Source organism: Branchiostoma lanceolatum, chromosome 13 (genome assembly GCF_035083965.1).
Source record: "Branchiostoma lanceolatum isolate klBraLanc5 chromosome 13, klBraLanc5.hap2, whole genome shotgun sequence".
NCBI lineage: Eukaryota > Metazoa > Chordata > Leptocardii > Amphioxiformes > Branchiostomatidae > Branchiostoma > Branchiostoma lanceolatum.
The window spans coordinates 12,235,950-12,258,676 of NC_089734.1; the positions used below are offsets into that span (position 1 = coordinate 12,235,950).

The 22,727-nt window shown below is 39.6% G+C and overlaps 3 protein-coding genes across 4 annotated transcripts in view; all 3 read right to left on the reverse strand.

Annotated features, from left to right (window-relative positions):
- LOC136446687 (zinc finger protein 93-like) overlaps window positions 1-16,181 on the reverse strand; it is an 89,168-nt gene extending 72,987 nt beyond the window's left edge. The window contains exons 1-3 of one of the 2 annotated variants that reach the window (XR_010757637.1): window positions 16,023-16,181; window positions 14,855-15,014; window positions 12,107-14,013 (exon numbers count right to left, since the gene is read on the reverse strand). Coding sequence is in view for 1 of the 2 variants with exons in the window: in XM_066445157.1 (XP_066301254.1) it covers window positions 12,678-14,000 (1,323 nt within the window). In the remaining variant the exon portion in view is untranslated. Of the gene's footprint in view, window positions 1-11,837; window positions 14,014-14,854; window positions 15,015-16,022 lie in introns of those variants that run through there. The other variant, XM_066445157.1, reaches the window with a different exon arrangement.
- On the reverse strand, window positions 30-10,869 carry LOC136447645 (zinc finger protein 845-like). The gene is made up of 5 exons (XM_066446684.1): window positions 10,782-10,869; window positions 9,144-10,133; window positions 8,851-8,910; window positions 7,179-7,359; window positions 30-2,351 (listed from the first exon to the last, which is right to left on the reverse strand). Exons 2-5 carry the CDS (start codon window positions 10,117-10,119, stop codon window positions 1,346-1,348), a joined length of 2,223 nt encoding a protein of 740 aa, XP_066302781.1. The 5' UTR covers window positions 10,120-10,133; window positions 10,782-10,869; the 3' UTR covers window positions 30-1,345.
- Window positions 16,182-17,040: 859 nt separating the features above from the next.
- On the reverse strand, window positions 17,041-21,649 carry LOC136446686 (zinc finger protein 84-like). The gene is made up of 3 exons (XM_066445156.1): window positions 21,510-21,649; window positions 20,879-21,026; window positions 17,041-19,847 (listed from the first exon to the last, which is right to left on the reverse strand). Exon 3 carries the CDS (start codon window positions 19,830-19,832, stop codon window positions 18,402-18,404), a length of 1,431 nt encoding a protein of 476 aa, XP_066301253.1. The 5' UTR covers window positions 19,833-19,847; window positions 20,879-21,026; window positions 21,510-21,649; the 3' UTR covers window positions 17,041-18,401.
- Between the last annotated feature and the right edge of the window lie 1,078 nt (window positions 21,650-22,727).

A 22,727-nucleotide genomic window follows, 5' to 3' on the forward strand; every position in this document is an offset into this window, starting at 1 on the left:
AATCATGAATAAAAAATGCAGAGAATGCATTGTTTTTGAGATTTTTAATATCAACAAACAAGGTTGGATGTGTAAATAAGAAAAAGTATGACGATTTCAGTTGTTGTATACATCACAAGCTAAGCTATTTTGTTTCTAAAAAACACAAAAGTTAACAATAACTTGTATAAGGGTCAGATATAAACCACAAAGAATCTGACCATTGTAATATACATGCTCATCACCAGCTAAGTTCTTATCATTTTAAGAAACAAATAAAAAAGTAAATAAAGAAATATTTTAAAAGGTCTGACACTGGCTATCAGTAAGTTCTTAATTCTTTGAAACAAACAAATGAGTTGATTAAAAAAGGTAGGATGTAAACATGAAAAAGTCCCATCATTTAACATAAACTTGCATTATATGAAGTTGTAATGTTCCTCACTGGCTATGTTCTTGATTCTAAGAAACAAAGATAAAAAGGTGAGGAAACAAAAAAGTGAATAAAACTTAACTTGAAATGTCACTCGCTAAGTTCTATAGACCAACTTGCTGGGGATGTAGGAGCGAGGTCTGAACATCTAGACCAACTTATGGCGGACCGTGTTGCCTGGAGGGAAAGAGCAACCCTAGTCCGGACACGCTGCCTGATATGATGATGATGATGAAGTTCTAATGATTTTAAGATACATGTACAAACTGAATAAAAAATTGACAAGGTCAGGTGTAAACAAGAAAACACCTGTAATATACACTACGTCACTGGCTAAATTCTTATAAAATTAAGAGACAAACTAAAGAGATAATAAAGAAGACAGATGTAAATGACTATTTAGCTTACATATTGGTTCAGAAGGGAACTTCAAAATTGCACTATTCACACTTCCTGACTCCCACTTTTGCAGTTCACTTCAAGTCTTGTGCTTTTTTGCCAAAGGCAAACAGCTGTACAGGTCAAGTTGCTAGCCTCCGATGCAGACTCCTCCCGGCTGTTTTCTTTTTTAAGTTACAGTTTTTATACTATTACATTTTTTTTCTTATTGCTGGCCGGGAAGGAATAAGAAAAAAAATGTAAGAATATAAAAACTGTAACTTGAAAAAGAAAACAGCTGGGAGGAGTCTGCATCAGAGACTATCAAGTTGCTGGGTTTACATTTGTCTGGATGGTTTCAGGTTGTTTTCTTCTGTACAAGTACTCATATATTTAGATAGGACAAGGATGTTTTATATAATAAAACATCCTTGGATAGGACAGACCTTTTAGCTATAGCTGTCTTGTACTGTTGTAGATTTTTTAGCAGTACATAGTTTGATGGTGTTGGTCCAAACTGGATTTCTGTGCTGCAGAATAGTCACACTGGTCTCACTAGTAGGGTTTCTCTCGGGTATGAGTACTCATGTGCCTGGATAAGTGAGACCTATGAGGTGTCCTGTATCCACACACCTCACACATGTAGGGTATCTCTCCAGTGTGTTTAGATAGATGAATAAACAAATGGGATTTTTGTGCTGCAGAATAGTCACACTGGTCACACTTGTAAGGTTTTTCTCCTGTGTGAATTCTCTTGTGTGTGGATAAGTGAGCCTTGCGAGCTGTCCTGTACCCACACTCCTCGCACAAGTACGGTTTCTCTCCAGTGTGTTTAAATACATGTTTGTTCAAACTGGATTTTTGTGTTGCAGAATAGTCACACAGGTCACATTTGTAGGGTTTCTCTCCGGTATGACTTCTTATGTGCTGGGATAAGGTGGATTTTGTAGTTGCCCTGTATCCACACTCCTCACACATGTAGGGTTTTTCTCCAGTGTGTTTTGCTTTTAGATGGTAGTCCAAAGTACCCTTAGACACAGCAGAATAGTCACACTGGTCACACTTGTAGGGTTTCTCTCCGGTATGACTTCTCATGTGCAAGGATAAGACAGACTTCTGAGTTGTCCTGAATCCACACTTCTCACACATGTAGGGTTTTTCTCCAGTATGTTTTACTATTAGATGGTAGTCCAAAGTAGACTTATTCATTGCAGAAAAGTCACACTGGTCACACTTGTAGGGTTTCTCTCCTGTATGAGTTCTCATGTGACTGGATAAGACTGACTTTTGAGCTGTCCTGTATCCACATTCCCCACACATGTAGGGCTTCTCGCCAGTATGAGTTTTTATGTGCCTGGTTAAGTGAGACTTCAGAGCTGTCCTGTATCCACACTCCTCACACATGTAGGGCTTCTCTCCGGTATGAGTCCTCCTGTGCATGGATAAGTGACACTTCTGCGCTGCCCTGTACCCACACTCCTCACATTTGTAGTTTTTCTGTCCAGTGTTTTGCGGCAATTGTCCAGAATTGCAGATGGGATCTTCCATCTTTTGATTTAATCTGTTAAGGAACAAAGACATGCACGTTTTAGTACAAATCATTATTGAACAACTTATTCTTGGACTTCAAATTCAAAAAGAAATTACAAGCAGTATTATGAAATACCAAAGAAAAACAATTTCTCTCATTCACATGCACACGATGAAATTGAAGTACATTTTCATTTTTGTATATGTCACAGCAGAGATTGGAATCCAGTAGAGTCTGAAACTCTACTAGAAGAGATTGGAATCAGGATCTGAATATTTCGATTCTAATCTCTACTAAGAGAATTCCAGTAGAGATTGGAATTTGCTATCTCAGGTGGATCACTTTTGTTTTATGTTTTAGTTTTATGTTTTATATATAACTTTGAGTTTGACATCAATTTTGGAACTGGCTTGGCAGGGGTGAATTAGCTCTTATATACCAAGTCACTAACGAACTGGAAAAACTGGTCGAGCATAATGAGTCATTGACTCATAATAGCCGTATGCAAATGTCTCTGATTGACATATCAGTGGCATTTACCAACGGCCATTGACTAAGGTTGGAACAGATGGCTATCCCCATGGTTACAATGTGTCTTGACAGAAGGTTTATCAAAAACCTAAAATATAAAGTGATTCACCTAAGATAGTAATGGTAAATGTAGGCTTACCTATGCTAAACTTAAGGTGTGAAATGATTCAGTCTATTTTCAAAAACATTTTGATGCAATCCGAATGTCTCCTTTTAGAATTGGAGATTGTCCTGGTAGAATTCCAATCTCTATAGTAGAATTCCAGACTCTAATGGATTCAAATCTCTACTGTGACGTATACATATAGTCAAAAACATTCATATGAGTGGGTGATTTAGATTGTAAGGCATCGCCCCAGAGACGTTGCCAAGACAACAAAAGCAGTGCCCCAAACCAAGGAGGTTGCCCAAACACTGTGCTCGGGGAGGTCGGATATATGTCGTGTTGGTAACGGAATAATACCAGATTTGTGTCGGTTTTTCCCTGCAGCTTTTACCGATGTTGAACCCGATACAGATCCAAAAATCAGGCTAAATCAATGGAGTTCGCCCCTTGCTTTCCCGATAACCTTCCTATATATTACCGACGAATGTCGGGCATGTATCGGTTTTCACGCAAAGGGTCACTCGCGGTCATGATGGGTGTCAGGTCCCGATTATTACGATATTGTAGCAATATCTCGTCGGACGAGTTAGACATTTTTTCCATAGTTTTCTAATTACCGTATATTTTCATTGATATATTTTCGTCAAAAGGCAAACCAGGTCATTGAATTATTACCGTGTTGGTAGATGATTTTGTTTGTTTGTTTGTTTGGGGTCCTTTTTTCAAAACTCCGCCGCTATTGTTATTCGTGGATAGTTGACCACTACATTATGCTGTTTATAGCTACATCTCATGCATTCCATATTCGTCTTTTCAGATTCGTGACAACCGGCGGGCCAGTTATACCGGCCGTGCTTGAGGATGGGGACGGACTTTCCGGACACATCGATTCATTTTAATAAAAAGACAATTGTTCATTAATTTATTCGTTTTGTTCCAGTTCAGTTTGCTTTCGTATTGATCTGTTTGTTTGTTTGTTTGTTTGTTTGTTTGTTTGCTTCGGTGTTGGTTTTTTCCAACTGTTTGTTTCATGTCATTAACACTGACACCTGACGTTCCCCGGAACTAACAAGTTCGGAAAGCTAACATGAACTCACATAAAATGTTCACAAATTATATTCTATTAACAAAATAACAGTAATCACACTTGACATGGTCACAATAGATATGTAAAATCTGTTAAAAGCACGCTTACCATAGTCACATTAGATATATAAAATGTTGTTGGCGATCATCGTGCAAATACTAAGCTAAAACATTAACAGATATAGAGATCATGGCAATCAATGTAACCTTTTGGCTCATTGTTGCATCAATTTTAGAGTTATGGGGAAGAAGGACTGTTCATGCCTCTTCGTACGGCTCAACGGTACTTTGTAGGCTGAAGTTTGTCTTAGATCGTACTTAGTGTCACGATTTCACGAGGAAGTGCCGGCAGGGGTGTGTTTCGTCCGCCTCCACCCTACCGAACTCACGCACGGATGCCTCGCGTCTCCGCTTCTCCAGGGTTGGCAGCTGGTCGGAGGGGATTCCAATAATCCTGCAGCAGGTTTTCTGTACCTTCTCGACCTCGTCAGACAGCCCACGAGGTAGTCCTCCCCACACCGGTGAGCCGTACTCTAACACAGGTCGAATTAATGTTGTGTAGATCTGAAGGAACTTGAAGTTGGTCCACAGGACTTCAAGCATCGAGACGGATTAACCACCATCGGCTGCATTTTTCCGGACCACGGTAATTTAGTACGCTGTATGTGAAAAACAGAAGAAATACTGAAATAATATGATAATGTAAATTGCTGAAATAAATCAGGAAATAAAATCAAACTACGAAATGAAAGTTGCAAACATTAAGAGAGATAACGAACTTTGTCGATGCAACTCAGTTGTCCAGCATCCGTAACTTTCGTCTTGCCCGAATAAATTTCTTGTCACCGACGGCAAACGAAGGACTACTGAGAAACGAATGACTACTGAGAAGAAAAGTATTAGTACTCCTAGATGGTAACCGGGGTATAATGATGGTCATATCAATGAGGTTTTATCAAACATTCCATTACTTTTACTGAATCTCGCACTGGATAAGCGACTTTATTTGTAACGTTCAAAACATGCTGCGACTTGACTAGTGACTACGGGATTTGGAATTGTCAATTTATTTTCATGTAACGAATATGATTATGGAATATTGAAATATTCCTCCCAGTTTTACTTCTGATCCTTGCCACAGTTCAACCAAACACTACGTAGCGCAAAAATCAACCCTTCTCCCCGCGCGAAGTACAGCGATTTGGGCCATTAGAAGCTGACGGCTCCACGAACAATTAAAAAAGAACGTTTGTTCACAAACTGTTGGGATGTTTTCTAGTTTCAATAAAAATGCATCGCCATTGTTTCCAATTGTAAGTAACAACCAATTTTTGTTTTCTTTTCCAGTGTCCCAACCAGGCTAGGAAAGATATCTGATGATGGCTCACGTGCTTTGTTAGCGTTGGCAAAGACGCCGTCAGAACAAAACGACGTGTCAACAAGTAGAAGTGCAAAGACAACACCCAGAGACCTTCATCAAGGAGCAGAGATTGATTTAAAAAAAAATAAAGGATAACAAAAATTTAAACATGATAATATAAACATAAGATGATGAAAGATAAAGAATAAATTAAAGTAATGTTGACTGTAACAGAGAAAAATAAAACATAAAAGTTGATCGTTGGGCTCGAACCTACACATATTGCCTGCTTCGGATTGATGGCCAACAACACTACCAGGTGAGCTATCAGCGCTGGTTACAATCACAATCATTATTTTACGTATATGATATGGACACTTGTCGTCTGTTAAAATGAAATCGCGTCAATTCTTTATATTATTCTTTTTATTATCACTTTATTATGTTAGCGAACGACGACCAACTAATATTTATTAATGAAACGAAATGAGTGACAGAAACACGTAACGTTCGACCGTAGAACAATGCAAGTGTATTCATTACGGACTGCAGCTGCGGAACCCCACGTGATGGGCCGTTTGTACTGAAGTGGTTTGAAGGTAATGTTATCTCGCCGCAATATTTAGCTCACCGCGATACGCCGCTTGCGTTTGCGAACAAATGGCTGCCGTACGGCGCCGCGAGTTGCAGGTTCAATCCCGGGTTTATGCTTCCGCGTCCTTTGACATGAATTTCCTTGGTTATTAAGAATTTATCGATGTTTCCTCGATTATAATATCTTAACTATGCTTCTCATACTTGCCGATTACAGACTTCTACGGAAATATCGTTCCTTTCAATATTTTATTTTTTGCCGGTTGTAATAAAAGCTTAATTTACTGACACTGTGACACAACAAACAGTACAGCGAGTTCCACACGTTCTACTACAAACTACGTACAAACTAAGTCTTATAACTAAACAATAAAATTTAACATCCGTAAATGTCAAATATGGTGCTGGAGAACAGCTGATCGATTATCGTCTGAAGTTTCCTTTTTACATGCCGCGACGACCACGTGGTTGTCTTTCCGCTGTCAATCATGCAGTGCCCATGGTAACCATTACCGCGGCTTCCCGTCAATCAACGCCGTTGCCATGGTTTCATCCAAGCCGGGGAGTCCCCTCCGCCGTGTTTGTAACTTGTTGCCTTGACGACCGGCATCGGAAGGCTGTGGGAAAAAGAAACGACGTATTACCGACAAATTTGTCGGAAAAACATGGGTTTCTTATCAGGAATTTTGAGACCATCGAAAAATTACCGTGTGTATGTCGGGAAATGTACATCGACCGATGGAACACCGATGGTGCTCCGACCAGCCTAAAATGCGGAGGACAACTGTTAACGTTTCCCGATACATTCCCAGAGAATTGTGACTATGTATTCCCGACATGTTACCAGTGTAAACCCGACCTCCCCCAGCACTGTGCAAACACGTACATGTACATATCGCGGATAATCGCTTAGTCCTGAAGCAAATATGAAGCTCCAGATAATCTACGTATACCGAGGCACATCGTAACGATGTTATAAGTAGGGAACCAAAACAGTGGTGGCTACAAAATACCAGAAATTGTGCGTGTTTTGCTGTGTCCGATGAAATTATTATTTGGCCCGAGTACTTGCACACGGTACACGTCGCAAGTCACAGCTACACATGTACATGTCCAGCTTCAAAGCAAATCCATATATTGCTTTCTATAACACATACATTTTAGACGGTTGAATTCAGACCTTCGATCAAAAAAATACCTCAAACAGCAGCTGATGTCCGTGCGGCGGCTAGGCTTGGATAGCGAGCGACTCGTTCCCAGACGTTGGACTGCTTTGGTGTGACGTAATGTATTCTCGTTCTCAGTTGCTACAACCGATGGTATATTTGGCGACGCCTCAGGAGTGAGCCTGTGCCATTGCAATTATAGTATTTAAATTGTCCTGTTGCAATGCAATCATAAATAAAGATGCGGAGAAGGTGCTGTTTGTGAGATTTTTAATATTAACAAACAAGGTTGGGTGTATAAATAAGAACAAGTATTACAATTTCAATTGTTACATACATCACAGGCTAAGTTATTTTGATTCTAAAAAACGAACAAAAAAGTTAACAATAACTTGAATAAGGGCCAGATATAAACCAGAAAAATCTGACCATTGTGATATACATGCACATCAACAGCTAAGTTCTTATAATTCTAAGAAACAAACAAAAGAGTAAATAAAGATTTTTTTTTAAAGGTAGGGGGTAAACATGACAAAGTCTGACACTGGCTAAGTTCTTGATTCTTTGAAACAACCAAAAGAGTTCATAAAAATGTAGGGTGTAAACATGAAAAAAAACAACTGATCATTTAACATAAACTTGTATTACATGAAGTTGTAATGTTCATCACTGGCTAAGTTCTTGATTCTACGAAACAGAGATAAAAGGTCAGGAAAAAAATAAGTGACTAGACCTACACTTAACTTGAAATGTCACTCGCTAAGTTCTAATGATTTTAAGATACATGTACAAATGAAATAAAAAGTTAACACGGTCAGGTACAAGGTGTAAACAAGAAAACATCTGTTTCACCTGTAATATACACTACGTCACTGGTTAAATTCTTATGATTCTAAGAGACGAACTAAAGAGATAATAAAGAAGATAGATGTAAAAAATGACTATCAAGTTTGTTAGAACCTTGAGGCATTGTTTGTGAGATTCTTAATATTAACAAACAAAGTTGGGTGTGTTAACAAGAAAAAGTAGACGATTTAACTTGTAATATACATCACTGGCTAAGTTCTAAAACAAACAAAAGAGTTGATTAAAAAGTAGGGTGTAAACATGAAAAAAAAATAATTTATCATAAACTTGTATCATATGAAGTTGTAATGTTCATCACTGGCTAAGTTATTGATTCTAAGAAACAAAGATTAAAAGGTCAGGAATAGGAAATAGAGAAATGACTATTTAACTTGAAATGTCACTCGCTATATAAGTTCTAATGATTTCAAGATACATGTACAAACGAAACAAAAAGTTTACAAGGCCAGGTGTTAACAAGAAAACATCTGTTTCACCTGTAACATACACTACGTCACTGGCTAAATCATAATGATTCTAAGATACAAACGAAAGAGATATCAAAGAAGATAGATGTAAAAAAATGACCATATTATTCTCCTCTGTCCCTAAGTATTGATTCAGAACTCTGAAGGGAACTTCAAAATTGCACCATTGACACTTCCTGACTCCCACTTTTACATTTCACTTCAAGTCTTGTGCTTTTTTACCAATGCAAACAGCTGCAAGTTTCAGACTTGCAGGGTTTACATATGTGCATTTGTTTGGATGATTTCACTGTAGGATTAAGCTGTCTTATAGGTCTAGATTAGTGATTAGTTTGATGGTGTTGGTCCAAACTGGATTTCTGTGCTGCAGAATAGTCACACTCGTCACACTTGTAGGGTTTCTCCAGTTTTGCTACATGTTGGTCAAAAGAAGTTTCCTAGTTGTAGTAGAGTAGTCACACTGGTCACACCATGGATTTTTGAGTTCTTGCATGCTGGGATAAGCCTGACTTAAGAACTGTCCTGTACCCACACTCTTCACACACCGATAGGGTTTCTATCTAAATATGCTTTGCTTAAAGATGATGGCCCAAAGCATATTTGTTCACAGCAGAATAGTCACACGTGCAAGGTTTGTTTCCTCTCAGTGAGTTCTCATATGCCTGGATAAGTTAGACATTTGAGTTGTCCTGTATCCACACTCCTCACACATGAAGGGTTTCTCTCCAGTGTGTTTCAATAGATGTTTGTCTAAACTGGATTTCAATGCTGCAGAATAATCACACTGGTCACACTTGTAAGGTTTTTCTCCTGAATGAGTTCTCATGTGCCTGGATAAGTGAGATTTCAGAGCTGTCCTGTATCCACACTCCTCACACATGTAGGGTTTTTCTCCAGTATGTTTTGTTTTTAGATGGTAGTCCAAAGTAGACTTATTCATTGCAGAATAGTCACACTGGTCACACTTGTAGGGTTTCTCGCCTGTATGAGTCCTCATGTGCATGGATAAGTGAGATTTCTGAGCTGCCCTGTATCCACACTCCCCACACATGTAGGGCTTCTCTCCGGTATGAGTCCTCATGTGCATGGATAAGTCTGACTTCTGAGTTGTCCTGTACCCACACTCCTCACACATGTAGGGTTTCTCTCCCGTGTGTTTTGCTTTTAGATGGTAGTCCAAAGTAGACTTATTCACAGCAGAATAGTTACACTGCTCACACTTGTAGGGTTTCTCTCCTGTATGAGTTCTCATGTGCCTGGATAAGCGAGACTTCTTAGCTGTCCTGAATCCACACTCCCCACACATGTAGGGTTTTTCTCCAGTGTGTTTAAACAGATGCTGGGCCAAGTTGTTTTTCCGTGCTGTAGAATAGTCACACTGGTCACACTTGTAGGGTTTCTCTCCTGTATGACTTCTTATGTGCCTGGATAAGTCTGACTTTAGAGCTGTCCTGTACTTACACTCCCCACACATGTAGGGCTTCTCTCCGTTATAAGTCCTCATGTGAATGGATAAGTCTGACTTCTGAGCTGTCCTGTATCCACACTGCTCACACTTGTAGGGTTTTTCTCCAGTAGGTTTTGGCATGTGTTGTCGAGAATTGCAGCTGGGATCTTTCATCTTTTTGTTTCAATCTGTTAGGGAACACAGACATGCACATTTTGGTGTAAATCATTATGGAACAACTTATTCTTTGATTTAAATTTAAACAAATTTTAAAATCTAATAGTAAAATAATTTTTGTAATACAGCATTGTGAAACAAAAGAAAAACAGTTTCTCCCTTTCACACGCACACATTGAAACCAAGACACATTTGTATACATGTAGTCAAACAATGCTGTGAGTGGCTGATTTTAGATTGCAAGGAATCGCCCCAGAAGCGTTGCCAAGACATCAAAAGCATGTGCCCCACAATGCAGAAAATTGTTATCTTTCCATCGTACAATTAACTTGGCACACATATCGCGATAATCGCTTAGCTTCTGGAGTAAATACGAATCTCCAGATGATCTACACATACCAATGTATGTCGGAACGACGTTATAAGTACAGAATCGGAACAGTGGTGGCAACAAAACTAGAAATTTAGCGCGTTTTTGTTTGGAGATTTCGGAGTCGGATCGGCCTCAAACACGTCGCCAATCACAGCTTCACACTCACACATTCATGTCCTGCTTCAAATCATGGCTTGATTTCCCTGAGAATCCATATGTTGCTTTCTCTAACACCTTGACATACATTTAGACGGTTGAAATCGACATTCGATCAAAAAATTTGTACCTCAAACTCCGGCGGCTGTGGCGTCGAGTGATAGCATGGATGCGGCGACTCGTTCCCAGACTTCCGTGCCTTGGTGTGATGTAATGTAGTCTCGTTCTCAGTAGCTACAAAGGTAGAGGTTATTTGGCGACGCCTCCAGGCCGAGCCTAATGTTACAGTGTTGTGTGCATGCAGTCTGCAAGAGCTGTACAGGAATGTGTCCACGGGAATTTCAGCCCGTATATTATATATATAAATATAGGACGATAACCCAAGAAAGACTGTTGTATAGGTCTTTGTGAGACCTCAAAATGATTAGATATTGGTACTCCTAGCGACTTAACAAGGTACTGCAGTGGAATGTCCACAAGAAATTAACCAAGTATCAAGAACCACGGCTGTGATTTTCTACTACTAGAACTAGACTCACATAAGACTCTTGACATTGCGTTGTGTAATTTCATGGTTTTAACAAAACCCATTTATTGACGCAACAAAAACTACTGAACCACACACTGTTACATAACATATGATACTCACTTTATTAGTAACGTTGAACAATGGGTCATACCGTGAATAACTTGAACTTTCCCCGCGCCCGGGACACCACCAAACAATATCGATTCTCGTACAGACTGCCTCGTGTTGACGGCACATATTCATATCTATCCAATCAGCCGGCTGCATTCCTTTGTTTTTAATTAGCGGATAGTGCCTGTGATTGGCAATCTTTTGCCATCCTTTGCACTCAACTTGTGTAAATTAACTGATGATATGCTTATGAATTCAATGTTACATTTTGTATAACCTGGGAGTGAGAGTGTTCCCTTCAAGTGCCATCTTGGTAACCACTACAACCCCCTCCCCCCTCAGTGCTGCTCATTTTGTCCCCTATGGTTAATGGACTACTTCATATTATTGCACTGACAAACCAGTTATAAAAATAAGAGGATTCTACTGTATATTTATTTTGGCATATGACTCTGATATGGATGATTACAGAGGGAATATTTTGCAATCATTTAAATTGTCCTGTTGCAATGCAAATTATGCGATCATGAATAAAGATGCAGAGAATGTTGTGAGATTTTTAATACATGTATCAACAAACAAGGTTGGGTGTGTAAAAAAGAAAAAGGATGACGATTTCACTTTTTACATACATCACTGGCTAAGTCGCTTTTGCATGATTCTAAAAGCAAAAATTTTTAAAAAAAGTTAACAGAAAAATCTGGCTACTAGTATTGTAATATACACACACATCACCAGCTAAGTTCTTATAATTCAAAGAAACAAACAAAAAAGTAAATAAAGAAATTTTTAAGAAGGTAGGGTGTAAACATGACAGTCTGACCATTACCCAACTTGTAATGTTTATCACTGGCTAATTCTCAATAACAAAACAGTTAATTAAAAAGTAGGGTGTAAACACACAAAGAATCTTATCATTTAACACAAACTTGTATCAAATGAAGTTGTAATGTTCATTGCTGGCTAAATTCTTGATTATAAGAAGCTAAGAGTTCTAACGATTTTAAGATACATGTACAAACGAAATAAAAACTCATGAGTAAACAAGAAAATATCTGTTTCACCTGAAATATACACTATGTCACTGGCTAAACTCTAATTATTCTAAGAGACAAACGAAAGAGATAATAAAGAAGATAGATGTAAAAAAATGATCATTTAGCTTACATACTATTCTCCTCTGTCCCTAAGTTTTGGTTCAGAAGGAAACTTCTAAATTTCACCATTCACACTGACTCCCACTTTTGCAGTTCACCTTAAGTATTTTGCTTTTTTACCTATAAAAACAGCTGCATGTGTCTCACTTGCAGGGTTTACATATGTGCATTTGTTTGGATGGATTCACTGTAGGAGTTAGCTGCCTTACAATTAAGTTACAGGTCTAGATTAATGTTTAGTTTGATGGTGTTGGTCCAAACTGGATTTCCATGCTGTAGAATAGTCACACTGGTCACACTTGTAGGGTTTCTCTCCTGTATGAGTTCTCATGTGCCCGGATAAGTGAGATTTTAGAACCGTCCTGTATCCACACTTCTCACACATGTAGGGTTTTTCTTCAGTGTGTTTTGCTTTTAGATGGTAGTCCAAAGTAGACTTAGCCACAGCAGAATAGTCACACTGGTCACACTTGTAAGGTTTTTCCCCCATATGAGTCCTGATATGCCTGGATAAGCTAGACTTCACAGCTGTCCTGAACCCACACTCTTCACACATGTACGGTTTCTCTCCAGTATGTTTTAATACATGATTGTTCAAACTGGATTTTTGTGTTGCAGAATAGTCACACAGGTCACATTTGTAGGGTTTCTCTCCGGTATGTTTTGTTCTTAAATGGAGGTCCAAAGTAGACTTAGTCACAGCAGAATAGTCACAGTGCTCACACTTGTAGGGTTTTTCTCCTGTGTGAGTCCTCATGTGCACCGATAAGCTACACTTCTTAGTTGTCCTGTATCCACATTCCCCACACATGTATGGTTTCTCTCCAGTGTGTTTCAATAGATGTTGGTTCAAACTGGAAATCTGTACTGCAGAATAATCACACTGGTCACACTTGTAGGGCTTCTCTCCGGTATGAGTTCTCATGTGCCTGGATAAGGCGGCTTTTAGAGTTGTCCTGTATCCACACTCCTCACACATGTAGGGTTTCTCTCCAGTGTGTTTTGCTTTTAGATGGTAGTCCAAAGTAGACTTAGCCACAGCAGAATAGTCACACTGGTCACACTTGTAGGGTTTCTCGCCTGTATGAGTTCTCACATGCCTGGATAAGCTAGACCTCATAGCTGTCCTGTATCCACACTCCCCACACATGTAGGGCTTTTCTCCAGTGTGTTTCAATAGATGTTTGTCTAAACTGGATTTCAATGCTGCAGAATACTCACACTGGTCACACTTGTAAGGTTTTTCTCCTGTATGAGTTCTCATGTGCCTGGATAAGGCGGCTTTTAGAGTTGTCCTGTATCCACACTCCTCACACATGTAGGGTTTCTCTCCAGTGTGTTTTGCTTTTAGATGGTAGTCCAAAGTAGACTTAGCCACAGCAGAATAGTCACACTGGTCACACTTGTAGGGTTTCTCTCCCGTGTGACTTCTTATGTGCCTGGATAAGTTAGACTTCAGAGCTGTCCTGTATCCACACTCCTCACACTTGTAGGGCTTTTCTCCAGTATGTTTTGGCATGTGTTGTCCAGAATTGCAGCTGGAATCGTCCATCGTTTGATTGAATCTGTTAGGGAACAAATACATGTACGTTTTGGTACAAATCATTATTGAACAACTTATTCTTGGATAGAATTTTTCAAAGGTACATTATTTTTCTAATATCGTGAAATAGATGCACACAATGAAAGTAAGATACATTATAGAATACAACACGGGGTATTCCGTATCACCCGAGGTACCAGCCAGACCGTGGTCGGGCTGAGACCGAGGGTGATGCAGAATACATCATGTGAGTTTTGTATCCTCGAACAAAAAACTGTGACAACATTGATTCCAACCTCCCCGTGATACAACTTAGAACCCCGTGTGATACAGAGAATCATCACACGGTCCAGAACACCCATATTGAAGGTTTTCGCGGCCCAGGTATGGCATAAATTTTCTTACATGATGATCATGCAGTCAAACATTACTCTGGCTGATTTGAACTTCAAGTTGTGTATTCAAGGTGAATATTCAGAGCATAGCCCCAGAGGCGTTGCCAAGACAGTGCTCAGAAAACTGTGAACATAATGTTCCATCGCACACATAACTCGGTAATCGCTTAGTTTCTGGAGCAAATATGAATCTCGAAATGATCTACATGTACTAAGGTCTATCGTAACGACATCATAAGTAGGGAATCGGAACAGTGGTGGCAACAAAAATACCAGAAATTGTGCGTGTTTTTGTATAAAAATTTTGGTATGTCGGAGTCGGATCGGCCTTGCATGTAACGTTACGTCGCAAGTCACAGCCTCACACATTCATGTCCTGGCTTTATCTAGCTACCTAAGAACACATGTTTTACTTTCTACAACGCTTTGACGGTTGAAATTAGACCTTCGATTAAAAATGATCTGTACCTCAAACTTCCCAACAGCAGGTCTTGTGCGGCGTCCTTGGCGTCAGTGGAAGTGACCCGGATGGCGCCTCGTTCCCAGGCTTTGGTGCGCAGTAATGTGTTCTCGTTCTCAGTAGCTGCCTAGGCGGTCGCGTTTTATCTGGCGAAGTCACAGTACAGTACTATTAAAATAAAGCAAAAGTATAGAGTCCATTCCGAGTCACCACGAGGGTTTTATAATAATATTTGTAATCATTTTGAAAAATTTCTTATAAAAGAATATCTGACTGACAATAGTTCTAAATTTTTCTAAAAGATCAAATACAAAAATATGAATTTATTTAAATTTGATTAGATAATTTAGAAATATTTTGAAAGTAACTGCACAAAAACCTCTTTATTTGTAATAATTTCTAAACATCTATGTGATTCTTTAACTTTTAGAAATATTAACAGAAAATGGTAGAAAATGGTTAACAATGGTAGAATGGTGATTGCCCCCATAAAAGTAGGTGCTAGTCTGGCCCTTCTGTCTGCCTTTGTACATCTTTAGACTTCACTGCAGGACACTGTTGGGTCCTTTGTGGAAAGCATTCTTCCCTAAACTTCGTAAGGATGTGTGAATTACTTTCTTCCCAGCCCTCTGACCTATTTATAGAGATGTTACAAATAATGGTAGAAAATGGTAAGAAATTGTAGATAATTGTAAATAATGGTAGAATGCTGTTACCATTATTTAGAAACCATTGTAAATATCATATTCTACATCATGAATATTTCTTAAGTTGTAGAAAACTTAAGAAATATTTATAAAGTTGAAATCACATTCAGAATATTTCAAAAGTATCAAATCTCTTACACAAATAATAACAATAACTTGAAAATAGTTCTAAATTATGACAATAACAACCCTCGCGGTGACTTGGAATGGACTCTAAGTGAACTGTCGCTTAAAATTGTAGAAGGCTGAGTTTGCATTCCGACACTTAAACTACAAGAATAAAGAAGTATAGGGGATTTTCTACTGCTGTATGACATTATACGAGGCTCAGCGCTTTACGCCAGGTACAGGGCAAAATTATAATCAGTACCGAGGGCAATTTAGTTGTGTTGTGTGATTTTAACAAAACAGACAGACGCTTAAATGACGCAACAAAATATCTAATGAACAGTGACATGATGATACTCACTTTCGGTTCCTGACTTTCTCAGTAGCGACATATTATCAGGGACAAACGGGTTCAGGAGTACAATTGTAAATGGAACTTCCCCCAGTGGCACTACCAAACACATTAGATTCTCTGTATTTCTCGTATAGACTGTCTTGTTGCGGGACTAATCAGCCGGCTTCATTCCTTTGTTGTTGATTAGCCAGACCTACAAACGTACAAGTGCAAGATGCACTGTCTTCCAGTGAGTCATCCCATTGTCTTGCATATCAGTACTGGCAGACGGGCACAATAGTAATTACTATTCCCGTCTGCCAGTACTGATATGCAAGACAAAGTACTAGCATAATAGTCCATTGTTTATTTCTAGGTGTGAACACATGAATCAGAAGGTTTTACATACTTGGTAAAAGCAAGGAGGTTGTAGGGTAAATGCTAAAATCTATTTTTAAAACCTCCTTGGTAAAAGCAAGGATGTTATAGAGGACATTGATGAAAGTATACTACATGCACTGATATAATGCGATTAACGCGTCGACGGTATTACAGCGACTTCTAGCAGCTGCTGTCAGTACTACAGTGCAGTGGTGTCGGCTGCAGTTTTAAAAATAACTAATGGAGGTCGCTGTGATACCATCTGCATGTTGAGAGAACCCGCTAGACAATTGAACTGTTACTCAATCTAAAAGCTTAGTATATCAATGAAAATGAACTTATGGACAGGGGTTGTGTTCGTTCATGTTGACAGAAATCTTCAGATATCTATCTACAAATGTCGAAAATGTCTTAACTTTATTCGATGTGGAAAGTTAACGCGTCTCCACCTAGCCTGGGTGCCAGACCACCGCGCTCCGGTCGCTAATCCTTCGGCAGGGGAAGCAACTCGCGCCGCCGCCACAGATAGCTCACGGTCCGCTAGATCGGCTGCCTGTATCTATTTTGGTGACTATGATATGGACGATTACAGAAGGTATATTTGCATTTATAGTATTTAAATTGTCCTGTTGCAATGCAATCATGAATAAAGATGCATAGAAGGCATTGTTTGTGAGATTTTTAATATCAACAAACAAGGTTGGGTGTGTAAATAAGGAAAAAGTATGATGATTTCACTTGTTGTATACATCACTGGCTAAGTTCTTTTGATTGTAAAAAAAGGAACAAAAAGATTTAACAATAACTTGAATAAGGGTCAGATATAAACCACAAAAAATCTGACCATTGTTATATACACGTACATCACCAGCTAAGTTCTTATAATTCTAAGAAACAAACAAAAGACTCAAAGAGTAAATAAAGAACTTTTTTAAAAGGTAAACCCGACAAAGCCTGACCGCTTTCCAACTTGTAATGTTCATTACTGGCTAAGTTCTTAATTCTTTGAAAGGAGTAGATTAAGGAGTTGATCATGATTAAAAAAGGTTAAGGTAGGGTGTAAACATGAAAAAGTCTGATCATTTAACATAAACTTGTATTATATGAAGTTGTAATGTTCATCACTGGCTATGTTCTTGATTCTAAGAAACAAAGATAAAAAGGTCAGGAGACTCAGGAAACAGAAAAGTGACCACACTTAACTTGAAATGTCACTCGCTAAATCTAATGATTTTAAGATACATGTACAAAAAAAAATCAAAAGTTTACAAGGTCAGGTGTAAACAAGAAAACATCTGTTTCACCTGTAATATACACTACGTCACTGGCTAAATTCTTATGATTCTAAGAGACAAACTAAAGAGACAATAGAGAAGATAGATGCAAAAGATGACTATTTAGCTCACATATTATTCTCCTCTGTCCCTAAGTATTGGTTCAGAAGGGAACTTCAAAATTGCACCATTCACAATTCCTGACTCCCACTTTTGCAGTTTGAACTTCAAGTCTTGTGTTTTTTTAACAATGCAAACAGCTGCATGTGTCAGACCCGCAGGGTTTACATACATGTATGTGCATTTTCTTGGATGGTTTCACAGTAGGATTTACCTGCCTTATAGGTCAAGATTGCATTAGTTTGATGGTGTTGGTCCAAACTAGATTTCTGTGCTGCAGAATAGTCGCACTGGTCACATTTGTAGGGTTTCTCCAGTTTAGCTACATGTTTGTCCAAAGAAGTTTCCTGTAGCAGAGTAGTCACACCGGTCACACCATGGATTTTTTTTCTCAAACAGTATGAGTTCTCATATGCTGGGATAAGTCTGACTTAAGAACTGTCCTGTACCCACATCCCTCAGTGACCTAACAGGGTTTCTCTCTTCGTATGCTTTGCTTTAAGATGATAGCCCAAAGCATATTTATTGCAGAATAGTCACACTAGTCACACGTGCAAGGTTTGTTTCCTGTCAGTGAGTTCTGATATGTCTGGATAAGTTAGACATTTGAGTTGTCCTGTATCCACACTCCTCACACATGTATGGTCAAGTTCTCTCCAATGTGTTTTAATAGATGATTGTCAAAACTGGATTTTCGTGCTGCAGAATAGTCACACTGGTCACACTTGTAGGGCTTTTCTCCGGTATGAATTCTCATATGCCTGGATAAGCTAGACTTTAGAGCTGTCCTGTACTGACACTCCTCACACATGTAGGGCTTTTCTCCAGTATGTTTTGCTTTTAGATGGTAGTCCAAAGTAGACTTATTCATTGCAGAATAGTCACACTGGTCACACTTGTAGGGTTTTTCTCCTGTATGAGTTCTCATGTGCCTGGATAAGTCTGACTTCTTAGCTGTCCTGTATCCACACTCCTCACACATGTAGGGTTTCTCTCCTGTATGATTTGGCATGTGCCTGGATAAGTCTGACTTCTTAGCTGTCCTGTATCCACACTCCTCACACATGTAGGGTTTCTCTCCTGTATGAGTTCTCATGTGCCTGGATAAGTCTGACTTCTTAGCTGTCCTGTATCCACACTCCTCACACATGTAGGGTTTCTCTCCTGTATGAGTTCTCATGTGCCTGGATAAGTCTGACTTCTTAGCTGTCCTGTATCCACACTCCTCACACATGTAGGGTTTCTCTCCTGTATGAGTTCTCATGTGCCTGGATAAGTCTGACTTCTGCACTGTCCTGTATCCACACTCCTCACACATGTAGGGTTTTTCTCCAGTGTGTTTTGCTTTTAGATGGTAGTCCAACGCAGACTTATTCACAGCAGAAAAGTCACACTGGCCACACTTGTAGGGTTTCTCTCCTGTATGAGTCCTCATGTGCCTGGATAAGTTGGACTTCAGGGCTGTCCTGTACTCACATTTCTCACACATGTACTGTTTCTCTCCAGTATGTTTTGTTCTTAGATGGTAGTCCAATGTAGACTTAATTACAGCAGAATAGTCACAGTGCTCACACTTGTAGGGTTTCTCTCCTGTATGAGTTCTTATGTGCCTGGATAAGCTACACTTCAGAGATGCCCTGTATCCACACTCCCCACACATGTAGGGTTTCTCTCCAGTGTGTGTCAATAGATGTTGGTCTAAACCGGATTTTTGTGTTGCAGAATAGTCACACTGGTCACACTTGTAGGGTTTCTCTCCTGTATGAGTCCTCATGTGCATGGATAAGTTATACTTCACAGTTGTCCTGTATCCACATTCTCCACACATGAAAGGTTTGTCTCCAGTGTGTTTCAATACATGTTTGTCTAAACTGGATTTCTGTGTTGCAGAATAGTCACACTCCTCACACTTGTAGGGTTTGTCTCCGGTATGAGTTCTCATGTGCCTGGATAAGCTAGACTTCGCAGCTGTCCTGTATCCACACTCCTCACATATGTAGGGGTTTTCTCCAGTATGTTTTGGTATGATGTGTTGTCCAGAGGTGCAGATGGGACCGTCCATCTTTTGATCTAATCTCTTAGGGAACAAAGACATGCACAGTTTGGTATACTAGTAAATCATTATGGAACAACTTGTTCTAGGATTAAAAATTCTAATATTGTTAAATAAAAGAAAAACAATTTCTACCCTTCATATGTACACATTGAAACGGAGAGACATTAGCATACATGTAGTCAAACAAGAAGCCCCAGAAGCGTTGTCAAGACAACTGCATATAAGCCCATTCACGGTTCCGACTACGCATGTGCATTATCAAAGGTAAGGGCCCCCGAGACGTAAACAAAACCCGTCGGGGCGCTGTTATGCAAATCTAGACAATGTGGAGACAAGATATGTTTACAAGCCAGGGGCCTTCGCCTTTGACACTGCACATGTATTGTCGAAACCGTGTGAAACAAAGAAGCGAGTAGAACAGTCTCCTGGCCCCCGGGATTCGAACCCACGCCGAAACTGGGCAGCCAGATCCAAGGCACTCACTGCTAGGCTAAAAGATCTAAAAGCAGAGGCTTCGATCGAGAGGGGTAGTTTTGTCCGGGATTTTTTACGTCCCTCTCCTCTTTTGTCCGGGACGTAAAAAATCCCGGACAAAACTACCCCTCTCGATCGAAGCCTCTGCTTGGAGAATAGTCTAGACCATTTAGGCTAGTCAGTTGGAGGCGCTTGAACCCCACTGTTACACGTGAACGGGCTTACAGACAGAAAACTGAACATTCCATGATCGTATTCGTAAACATATCGCGGTAATCGCTTAGTTTCTGCAACCTCCTTGGTTTCTGTAGCAAAATTTATGAATCTTCAGATGATCTATGAGCATCATGTGATCGGAACGACGCTATCAGTAGGGAATGAGAACAAAAAGACTTCGATTTAGTCGGAGTCGGATCGGCCTCGCAAGTCACAGCCTCACACCATTCATGTCCTACTTCAAATTGTAGCTTGATCTACCTCACATAAGACTGGCCTATAGCCATGTATTGTTTTCTATAATGCTTTGGCATACATTTAGGCGGTTGAAATCGGATATTCGATCAAATATGTACACGTACCTCCAACTCCCCCGTGACCAACAGCTGGTGCGTCCTTGGAGTAAGTTAGTGGAAGTGACCGTTGGCGACTCGTTCCCAGGCTTCAGTGCGGATGTGTTCTCGTTCTCAGTAGCTCAGCCAAGGCGGTTGCGTTTTATTTGGCGAAGTGCTATTATTAAAAATAAAAGCAGAAGTATAAGTGTCGCTTGAAATTATAGAAGGCTGAATTTGCTTTCCAATACTTAAACGCAAGAATAAAGAAATACATTTTTTTTTCGACTGCTGTATAAATACGAGGCTCACATGCGCTTGTCGCTAATACAACATGTACTGCCTTTACCAGGCTCCACAGGTCGCTGGAAACTAGTAGAAATTCGCCAAATAGACAGATAACATGCCAGGGGAGTTAGCTCCCTAGGTTGTAAAGTAAAACTGTACTCCCAGGCCAGCTAACTCCTCTGGTATGTAATCTGTCTATTTGGCGAATTTCTACTGTTTTTCCAGAGGCCTATGGATTTGTAGAGGCTACTTTACAGGACAAAATTATAATCAGTACCGAGCGCAAATTATGCGTTGTGTGATTTGAACAAAACAGACAGACGATTTAATGACGCAACAAAATAGTAAATGAATAGTGACGTATGATACTCACAAATTAAGGATCATTAAGGGGCACACGGGTTCAGCCTTCAGGAGTAAATGGAACTGGGTCCCAGCGGCACTACCAAACACACGTTCGATTCTCCGAATTTCTCGTATAGACTGCCGTATACGGTAACCCGTATACACAAGTGTTGCAAGACGGTACAAATTCATGTCTGACTAATCAGCCGGCTTTATTCCTTTGTTGTTGATTAGCCAGACCTACAAACGTACAAGTGCAAGATGCACTACCTTCCAGTGAGACATCCCATTGTCTTGCATATCAGGACTGGCAGACGGGCATAATAGTCCATTGTTTACTTTTAGGTATTAAACCAGAACACAGGTACCGGAATGTTCTACCAAGGAGGTTAAGGTTTTACATACCTACATGGTAAAAGCTAGGATATAAAAGTAAGTAGGTTTTAGAATAAGAACAAAAATCTATATTTTAATCCCCTTGGTAAAAGCAAGGAGGTTATAGGGGACGTCATTGATAAAAGTATATTCCATAGTTTGGTATGAGTAGCGAGTAGTAATTTGTACCTTTTACAATTATTTGAGTAGTACAATTTAAACTTTACATCTGGATAAATTTCGATAAAAATCGGACGTTTCGGGCGTCCATCCGACTGCCCTTTTTCAACGAGAAGTTTACTTATGGATGCGTAAAGAATGTTAATTCCTAAGTTCTAAATAAACAAAAGGTAACGACTAAAGCGTTCTAAAAATGTTCAGATATAAATAGATGTTCGTTCTACAATACAAGGTATGTCAGAGCGGCTTAGAAAACATTAAATTCCCAAAACAGACCTATAATAGATAATCAAATACGTTTCAAAGCACTGTCCCATGTACTGGAAAGTTCGATCCGAAGGCCCCCTTTCCGGTTAAGTGATGGTCGATGGATCCTTTCATACACAGCTTCTTTGACACCACGTTCATACCATCGCGATTCCCTATCTAAGATGTCCGTAGAGTCAAGCTGGAATGAATGTCCGTTATGTCTGTTGAGATGATGCCATATAGCAGAAGAAAAACCACTGTTGCTCGCTCTGCAGTGTTGTTTATATCTTACAATTATTGTGCAATAAACTTTGATTTGACTTGACGATGTACTGATAATGCGATTAACGCGCCGACGGCATTACAGCGAACTCTAGCAGCTACTGTCAGTACTGCAGCACATTGATGTCGGAGAATGCGGGTCAGGTACTGCAGTTCTTAA